The sequence below is a fragment of the Cajanus cajan genome, chromosome 8 (assembly GCF_000230855.2).
Source record: "Cajanus cajan strain Asha chromosome 8, NIPB_CcT2T_4, whole genome shotgun sequence".
NCBI lineage: Eukaryota > Viridiplantae > Streptophyta > Magnoliopsida > Fabales > Fabaceae > Cajanus > Cajanus cajan.
Window position 1 is genome coordinate 55,132,575 of NC_138524.1, and position 10,868 is coordinate 55,143,442.

The 10,868-nt window shown below is 31.2% G+C and overlaps 1 protein-coding gene across 1 annotated transcript; it reads left to right on the forward strand.

The window, feature by feature from the left end:
- The first annotated feature begins 7,478 nt into the window (after positions 1 to 7,478).
- Positions 7,479 to 9,425, forward strand: LOC109818916 (aspartic proteinase CDR1). The gene has a single exon (XM_020384461.3). The coding sequence runs from the start codon at positions 7,925 to 7,927 to the stop codon at positions 9,224 to 9,226; it is 1,302 nt and encodes a 433-aa protein (XP_020240050.2). The 5' UTR covers positions 7,479 to 7,924; the 3' UTR covers positions 9,227 to 9,425.
- The last annotated feature ends 1,443 nt before the right edge of the window (positions 9,426 to 10,868 follow it).

The following is a 10,868-nucleotide window of genomic DNA, read 5'->3' on the forward strand; positions in this document are numbered from 1 at the left end:
TTGTAGATGCCCCTATCTCAAAGAACCTCTTAACTAGAACCCATGTTTCATCTTCCAGAGGAACCTTAAAATGTTCCAAAATAGTAGTTACAAAATGTGGGTATGGAAGAGAAGCATTAACCCGCAAGGCCTTTTTCATACGACTCCTAATCAGATGGGCCCAGCTAAACTTCTGGCCAGTGATTAGAACCCATATCAAGATTAAGTCCTCCTTTGAAGCCTGTGCAAGGTTAGTCGTGCGGGGAAGTAGTACCCGAACAATTATATAATGCATGATGCAATAATAAAATTTAATTGATCCAGCCAATAATCGTCCAGTCATGTCAGCATCATCCACACAAATCATACTTCGGGCATTGGGATGAGAATATTTTGGTTTCCATGTATCCGGAATTGTTCTCTCAAACAGAGTACCCTGATCTTTTAATTTTGATAAATCCCGGAACAGAGGCTGATTTATCACTATTGGAATTTTTTTAACCTCGTTGTGAAGAACCCCATTCTTGATTTCCAAATTACTGTAAAATACCCTGAATAATTCTGGATAAACAGGGTTCTTCATAGACATAAAATCCACCAACCTAGAATTTTTAAAAATCGTATAACACTCAAATGATTCACCCTCAAAAAAATCAATACTGATATACTTGGGATCAACAATATTTCGCTCAGAAAATAACTGGTAGTACCTATCTCGTTGTTTGTATGTAAAGAACAGAGCAAGAGCACGTCCAGTGTATGGAGTTGGATTCGTAGGAGCAGGGGCGTCGTCGGAGGGAGGCTATTGTTGGCAGCCAGCGATGGTTGAACGTGAAGAACCCTTACGATGTTTTGATGATTCCTCCATTTGAGTGATTGTTTTGTAAAATTGAATCGGTAGAATTGAAGAGAATTGAAAATGATGAAGAATGGAACAAACAGGACTTGATTTGGTTAAGATTTGAGGAAGATATGGTGATTTGGAAATGGTTAGGGCGCGGAGGTTTTGGGAGGTTTTCGTAAGGAAGAAGACGAAACTGCACGAATTTAAGGGCAGATGCGTTGTGTAATCGATTACATGGAAATGGTAATCGATTACGCGTTTCCAGATTTGTGCATTTTTGCTACTAGTAATTGATTACACTTTTACCCAGATAAGTGAAACAAACTATGGTAATCGATTACACAACGTTGTAATCGATTACACGTGTGCCAGAACAAGCAAATATGCTCTGGTAATCGACTACTTGACCATGTAATCGATTACAATTGTTCAGGTTTTGAAAAATTTATATATTCCTTCTGGTAATCTTTTACCTGACCCTGTAATTGATTACAATTCTTAAAATTGTGTCTTTTTACTATGGAGTCAAAAAGTAATGTGAGAATAGTCTAGAATCCCCAATTCTTGTCTAATTGGAAAAAAGTTTTCTTTTGGTAAGGGCGTTGTGAATATATCAGCTAATTGATTCTTTGTTTCAACAAATTCTAGAACACAATCTCCTTTTTGAACATGATTCCTAAGAAAATGATGTCTTATCTCAATATGCTTTGTTCTAGAATGAAGAACTGGATTTTTAGAGAGATTGATAACACTAGTATTATCACACTTAATTGGAATATGATCTAATGATAAACCATAATCAGATAGTTGTTGTTTCATCCATAGTATTTGTGCACAACAACTTCCAGCAGCAATATATTCTGCTTCAGCAGTAGATAAAGCAACACTATTTTGCTTTTTACTATGCCATGATACTAAAGCGGATCCAATAAAATGGCATGTTCCACTAGTACTCTTTCTATCAATTTTACACCCAGCAAAATCAGAATCGGAGTAGCCTACTAGATTGAAGGGCATGTTTTTAGGATACCATAAACCTAGATTTGTGGTTCCTAACAGATATCTCATAATTCTTTTAACAGCACTCAAATGAGATTCTTTAGGGTTAGATTGGTATCTAGCACATAAACAAACACTGAACATAATATCAGGCTACTTGCAGATAAATATAATAGAGATCCAATCATACCTCTATATTTCTTTACGTCTATGGATTTTCCCACTTCATCTTTGTCAAGGTAGCAAGTAGTGCTCATTGGTGTTGCCATTGATTTAGCATTCTCCATTCCAAACCTTTTGAGCAATTCTTTACAGTATTTTCTTTGATTAATAAAAATTCCATTTTTGCTTTGCCTTATTTGTAGTCCAAGAAAAAAATTTAGTTCTCCCATCATGGACATTTCATATTCACTTTTCATATCATTTGAAAATTCCTTGCACAAGTAGTCATTAGTAGCTCCAAAAATAATATCATCAACATAGATTTGCACTAAAAGAATGTCATTCATTTTTCTTTTGATAAAGAGTGTAGTATCAACTTTTTCCCTTGTAAATTCTTTCTCCAAAATAAATTTACTAAGTCTTTCATACCATGCCCTAGGAGCTTGTTTTAATCCATAAAGAGCCTTTTTCAATTTAAAGACATGGTTTAGTCATAAGAAATAAAGATAGACTAGTTGCTAAAGGTTATAATCAACAAGAAGGTATAGATTATGAAGAAACATACGCACCAGTAGCAAGACTAGAAGCCATTAGGATGTTACTTGCCTATGCATCAATAATGGACTTCAAATTATACCAAATGGATGTTAAAAGTGCTTTTCTAAATGGTTTTATTCAAGAAGTTTATGTAGAACAACCCTAAACCCTAAACCCTAAACCCTAAACTCTGATACCAATTATTGGATCGAGCGCTTATCACTAGGCCAAAAGTCTCAAATTTACAACTTCATTTTCAGAGTCACTTGTAGAATTTGTGTCATTTTCTTCCCAAGTGATATAGGCTTTCTTCCCCTTCTTTTCTTTGAAACTTTTCTTATTAGATTTTTCCATCTTTCTTTTATAGATTGGACATTCTAATATCAAATGTCCTGGTTCATTACATTCATAGCATTTTGGGGTTGAAGAAGAGTCTTCTCCTTTTCTTTTATTGTTGAAGCTGAATCTTTTTCTGTTTCCTTTGTTTCTAAGGAATTTATTGAATCTCTTTATAAAGAGACTGAAATCCTCATCATCCTCTAAACCATCTTCCTTAATATTTTCTTCTTTCTCACACTTCTTCTTGAATCGATGATGATGTTTTGAGTGCTATCCCTTTCTTTCTCTTATCATTTTCCTCATTTTGATTTAGTCTCATTAATTCCATTTCATGTTCTTGAAGTTTTCCGAACAATGAGGCAAGAGACATGGTTGTCAGATCTTTTGATTCAGTAATTGCAATCACTTTCGGTTTTCATTCCCTACTCAAACATCTCAAAACTTTGTTAATAAGATCTTCATTAGGAAACACTTTTCCTAGAGATGCAAGATGATTAACTATACGAGTAAATCTCTTTTGCATGTCTTGTATCCTTTCATTTTGATTCATTCTAAATAATTCATATTCATGAGTGAGAGTGTTTATCCTAGATCTTTTTACATCATTAGTACCTTCATGTGTTACTTCAAGTGTATCCCACATTTCGTTAGCACTTTTACAATTTGAAATTCTAAAATATTCATCAATTTCTAAAGCATAAATGATTATATTTTTGGCTTTTAAGTTATATTGAACCTTTCTTCTATCATCTTCACTCCATTGATCTTTGGGCAAATTTTTATTTCATGACCTACTACAATAGTGGGAATGAAAGGACAAATTTCAATAGCATCCCATATGTTTAAGTCTATGGCTTCTATAAAAACTTGCATCCTAGATTTCCAATAATGATACCCTTCCCCATTGAATATAGGAGGTCTATTAATAGAGTTTCCTTCAGGAAATAACAAATTTGACGAGGCCATTTCAAATCTTGATGCTTTTAAGCCTTATACAAGAAACCTACTCTGATACCAAATGTGGAAGAATGTATGTAAAGGATTTTGATGATGCCAAAGAAATTGTAGAAAACAAGAGGTCAAGTTAAAGCAAGGTGATCAAGAAATAAAAATCTCAAAGTATTTTAGATAAGTCTTGTCAACCTAGTTTTATATGTAAAATGGAATCTTTAGAAATATTGCATAAGATTCTTGGCCATTTAAAATAAATAATTTCAAGAAAACCCAAATATAATCTTTAATATTAATAAGGTTTTGAAAATAAAGGTTTTCTATATTTTAAGTTTTAATAAGGTAATTATTGTTTTTAACAGTCTGGTAATCGATTACCAGTACATGTAATCGATTATCAGAGAATGAAACTCATATGATTCAAAATTTACTTATTAAAACGTGCTCTGGTAATCGATTACCAGTTCTATGTAATCGATTACCAGAAGATAAAAATTTTGAAATTTGAATTTAAATTTTACAACGTTTCAAACATTTTGAAATTAAACCAATGTAATTGATTACCAAGTCTTGTAATCGATTACCAGAGCCTATTTTCTGGAAAATTTTAGAAAGTCACAACTCTTCATGAAAAGTCATGACCTATGAAACAATCATCTATAAATACCAATAATTTTTTAGAAAATGGTTACGAACTCAGTTGTGAAAAATTATCTTTACAATCACTTGGCCAAAATCATTTGCAAATATTATCTAAAGAGTTCTACTAGATTAACAAAGTGTAAAATCCATTCTTCAAAGAGAGTTGTTCTACTTCATTCATCTCATCTATTGATTTGTAAAGGAGAAAGTGTTGTTCTCCTTGTTGGTCTGTGATTCTCAACACGAGGAAAGGGAATTCCTAGGCGTTGGAGAATTTGAGTCTTGTAAAAGTTACAAGCATAGTGAAAAATCTCAAGTGGGAGACTTGAGGACTGGATGTAGGCAAGGTTGGCCGAACCAGTATAAAATCAAGTTTGCAATTCTCTTTCCCTATACTTTTAATTTTGTTGTGAAGTTTTTGCATCATTACATACAATTTGTTTATGATATTGATTTTATAAGAAAGAAATTAGAAAAACTTATAAAGAGAAGAAAAATTAGATAACTTAATTCACCCCCCTCTTAAGTTACACGAGGCTACTTGTCCAACAATTGGTATCAGAGTCAAGGTCATGAGTTCGATACCCAGCAAGGCAATTGCTGAGGGGGAGATTGTTGAGGGTTGCATCAATTGTCCCATGACGGAGGCTAGGTGGGCCAAGTCACTGTCGAATCATGGCGCTTGGGCTATTGTGCTCTTAAGTAAAAAGAGTTGCGCCCTGACTATCAGCTATAGCTTTTGGCCTAGTGGTAAGCGCTCGATCCAACATTACGAATTTTTAAATAAAAAATAAATAAATTATTCCAAATTTATTAATTATATAATATATATTATTTTCACTTTTTTTCTAATATACAAGTGTTAATTATAAAGTGTATTATATAATATATATAATACACTTTATAATTAATTATATATATATTTTTACATTTTATTAATTATATAATATATATTAAATTATTCCATTTAAGTGTATTATAAAGTATGATGATAATATTTTTATATGTTTATTGATAGACTTAATTGTACTTTTTATTAAATGATCAAGCACAATAAATTTTCTAGCATCAACCATTATATATATATATATATATATATATATAGTTATATATAATTATTATATAATTTATAAATATACTTATATATATTTATTTTTAGCTTTTTAGTTCAAATGCAAATTAATATTGTCTTTTTATAATTTCATAAGTATTTTTAAATTAAAAGTTTTTTCCTAATTCATATTTTAATTTCATATACTTCAAAATGACAACTTATTATTTAAATTAATTAATTTCTTATGTTTTAATTTTTAATCTTTTGATGAAAAATATTTAGTTTCATAATTTCTTAATTATTTTTTTAGCAAAATATTTTTTATTTATACATAATTCTTAAATATAATAATTGTGCAATAAAATTTTTTATTTTGAGAGGGATACGTAATCCCTCACAAATTATGACGGAATTTGTGACAGAATACAATTTTTAAAAATTTTCCGTCACAGAATCCGTCACAAACTGTGAGGAATTCAAAATCTGTCACAAAATCCTAATTTTTTATTTTTACAAATTTTAAATAATAAATAATTAAATTATTCCATATTTATTAATTATATAATATATATGATACACTTTATAATTAATTATATATATATTTTTACCTTTTATTAATTATATAATATATATGAAATTATTTCATTTAAGTGTATTATAAAGTATGATGATAATATTTTTATATATTTATTGATAGACTTAATTGTTCTTTTTTATTAAATGATCAAGCACTATGAATTTTCTAGCGTCAACCATTATATATATATATATATATATATATATATATATATATATAGTTATATATAATTTATAAATATACTTTTATATATTTATTTTTAGCTTTTTTAGTTAAAATACAAAATAATATCATCTTGTTATAATTTCATAAGTATTTTTAAATTAAAAGTTTTTTCCTAATTCATGTTTTAATTTCTTATACTTCAAAATGATGACTTATTATTTAAATTAATTCATTTCTTATGTTTTAATTTTTAATCTTTTGATGAAAAAATATTTTAGTTTCAAAATTTTTTAATTATTTTTTTAGCAAAATATTTTTTATTTATACATAATTCTTAAATATAATAATTGTACAATAAAATTTTCTATTTTGAGAGGGATACATAATCCCTCACAGATTGTGACAGAATACAATTTTTAAAAATTTTCCATCACAGAATCCGTCACAAAATTATTTATTAAATTTTGTGAAAGATTTTTGTGACGAAATATTTAGAGAGGAATCAAAATCCGTCACTAAATCCGTCGCAATTTTTTTTTATTAGTGACCACGTTTGTGACGGAATTGTTAGAGACGGAAATTTTTCCGTCACAAAATCCGTCCCAAACTCTGAAAATAAGTAATCCGTCACAAAAATAAAATTTTCATTACAAAAGTCATCACTATTAATGACGACATTTTATCCGTCACAAATTTTCATCACAAATTTTAATTTTTCTAGTAGTGCATAGCCCAAAAACAAACCTACTCTACTTGGCCAAAATATAAGGCCCATAAACAAAATTATAAACCCAAGTGGGCCAACCCTAATCTACATGCGCTTTAGGGCACAACCCAACTAAAGAGTATTATGGGCTTTTCCTTGGAGTTAGCCCAATCTTCCTCTAACCTCTTAACCATAGCCCTAGTGATTGGCCCTCGACCTATGAGCCTCCATTAATTGTTAAGATTGAAGATTATCTTTTCAACGGCCAAGAACAAAGATTTTCACTAACATACTTACAATGAAAAGTTTTATTTTAGTATAAATGTTATGTTACCTTTATTTTCCTATCTAATGCACTAAATATCATTGATTTCCAATTAGTAACATATATAAATATTTCCTAAAACAATTATGATCAACCCAAGATTTTTTAAAAATTCTTTGCTTTATTTATATGGAAAGTTTGTGAGTAAATAGATCTCCTTTATTACGAAAAGATTAAATGCATTAAAATAAAAGAAAATCAAACTTAGTTGATCATCTAAACTAAATGATATAAAAATGGATAAAATTTAAAAGTAGATTATATTTTCAAGTTAAAGGAGAATTGTTAACAAATGAGGCACCATACCAAATAGTTTCCTAAATTTGAACCATTGTTTAATCTCAATTAGGCTTGTATGCATTTTTAGAGATATACATATGGAATTTCAAAATCTAGAAGATTTATTCTTCATACATTTATGGAATTAAATATCAAAACTATTTCTTAAAATTTATAAATTTTACATAACTGTATTGCAAATCATATAATGTATCCACACTTAAGATCATTACATTAATTCCTATATCACCATTATTTGTAAGATCTCCCATATGCCATACAGTGATTAGAATGTTATAAAAAGGCACTAACGCTAGGGAAGAATGCAGAAGCAATTAGAAATCTATCAAAGCAGTTAAAGAGTGATGGCAAGTTATTCTTTGTTTATCTCTCTAGTTTTATTTTGCCTTAACAACTTGATCTCTTTATCAAAGGCCCATAATAATGGGTTTAGTGTGGAAATCATCCACCGTGACTCAATAAGCTCACCACTATATCGTGCCACAGAAACTGAATTTGAGCGAGTTGTAAATGCGGTGCGTCGTTCCATCAATCGTGCCAATCATTTGGGACAATCTTTAGTCTCTCCAAACACAGTTGAGGCAACTGTGGAAGGATATGAAGGGGAGTTCTTGATGAGCTATTCAGTTGGAACCCCACCATTCCAACTCTATGGTATTGTTGATACGGGTAGTGACATTATTTGGCTACAATGCGAACCTTGTGAAGAATGCTACAACCAAACAACACCTATATTTGATCCTTCAAAATCCAAAACCTACAAAACCCTCCCTTGCACTTCTACTACATGTAAATCTGCGCGCAGATTTTCTTGCAGTGGCGAAAAATGTCAATATAGTATTAATTATGGGGATGGCTCTCACTCACAAGGAGATCTTAGTGTGGAAACCCTCACTTTAGGGTCCACTAGTGGATCTTCTGTCCAATTTCCTAAAACATTGTTAGGATGTGGACACAGCAATACCGGGACCTTTCATGGGAAAGCCTCTGGCATAGTTGGCCTAGGAGGAGGACCTATGTCCCTTATAACTCAATTGGGTTCTTCAATAGCTGGAAAGTTTTCTTACTGTTTGGCACCACTATTCACAGAATCTAAGTCATCTAGCAAACTCAATTTTGGAGATGCTGCTGTGGTTTCTGGGGCTGGAACTGTCTCAACCCCAATACTCCCACAAGAAGGAAAGATATTTTACTTCCTAAACTTAGAAGCATTCAGTGTTGGAAACAAAAGAATAGAGTTTGGAAGCTCTAACTCTTCTAATGAAGAAGGAAATATCATAATTGACTCAGGTACAACACTCACTCTTTTGCCAGATGATGTTTACTCAAATTTGGAATCAGCAGTAGCAGATGCAGTTAAATTAGAGCGTGTCGAGGATCCAAGTAACCTATTAAGTCTTTGCTTCCAATCTACATCTAATGAACTAGATGTGCCTATTATCACAGCACATTTTAGCGGGGCAGATGTTAAGTTGAATCCTATTAACACCTTTGTTGAAGTGGCTGACGGGATAGTATGTTTGGCTTTCCGTTCAAGTGACACTCTTGCCATCTTTGGGAACTTGGCACAACAAAACCTCTTGGTTGGCTATGACCTCAAAAAGAATATACTCTCCTTTGAACCCACAGATTGTTCCAAGAAGTGATTACTTTTTGTTTAATTATTACTTGATCCTATATCAAATAATTAGACTAAGAACCTATGGTATGACATGCAAATTTCATAAAAACCGCTAAGTTGGCCTAGTGGTGCGGTTTGGATTGTAAGCATGAGGTCCTAGGTATGAACCTTAGTGCATTCTCTATACACAAAAAATTAAATATGAATTTCATAATATTTAATGTGAAATAATTTAAAGTATGATTCATGTATGATGTTGTGCATAAAATGCAATTAAGGCATGTATCTTGTGATTTAGTAATAATAGGTAAAGTCCAAATGTCGTATCATAAGGACTAAAGTCAATAGTTACCAACGCTTGTGATACATAAAGTCATAATCCTTAAAATTAAAAAGTTCCATCCATTTTCATTGTCTCATGTTGACCTTTTACTGGTCAAACAGATACTTCAAAGTTTTTTGATCAATAAAGACATCAAACTTAACATCATAAACATAATGTCTTTAGATTTTCAAGGCAAACACCACAACTACCAACTCCAAACCATGGGTAGGTTAATTCCTCTCATGATTCGTTAGCTTCCTTGAAGCATAAGTCACCATCTTTTTTGTTTTGCATCAACGTAAACCCCAATTCTTGATGAGAGGCTCCACAATAAACATTAAAAGACTCAATTAGGTCATTTTTCATAAACACATGAAATGTATCCAATTTCCTCTTTACCTATTTGAAATTTTCCTCACAAGCCCCATTCACACGAAAGGTTCTCCTTTATAATCAACTAAGTTATAGGAATGACTGTTTTAGAGAATCCTTCAATGAACCTCCAATAGCAACATTTTGTTGACCTTAGTTGAATCCATTAAAATCCCTTTAATTGAAATTAGAAGACCTAGAAACTTAACCTTACTTAGCCAAAACTTACGCTTTAACATCTTAGCATACAATTGTTTCTCTTTCAAGCTCTTCATCACCAACCTAACACCATAATTTTTCATTTTTTCCAACAACTTCAATGCTCTCATAGAGACACACTCAGCTTGATCATCTGTTTCTCTAAAAGGTCTTTATATTGTTTCTTTAACTTAGTTAACTTATCTTGAGCCATCCTTTAAGGAGTTATTCATTGAACCAAAAATGTTTCAACCTCTAGCACCCTAATTTTGATGATAACAAAGTAACAAACATGAGTGACAAATATTTGGCCCAATCATTTTAGGAAGCATACTTCCAAAATGTAGAAGGACTTAAGACCTTAAAATGTGCTTGTAATAATATCTTCTATAATCATGTAAAAATTAGAAAAGTGTAACACGTAGTAACTACAATAGTGAGCATCTACATTCAACATCCAATGGATCGTGACAAGCATCTACGTCCTATATGTGTTAAGTCAGATGAAGCAATTCCTAGTAAGGTTTTGAATGAGATAAATATAATACATATTGTTATTTCTAACAAGTGTGTTAGTGTTTCAAAAAAACATAAGTATAGGCAAATTGAAAAATAGAGAATGTGCATATGCCAAGATAAAGGAAGAAAAGCTTCAAGCCAGCCGAAAAGACAACAAATACAAGATGAAGCGCACTACCAGTTGAAGTCTCGAAGTATCAAATACAGCATAAAGATCGGAAGAAGCAAAGTCGTATGATAGATAAAAACCCAC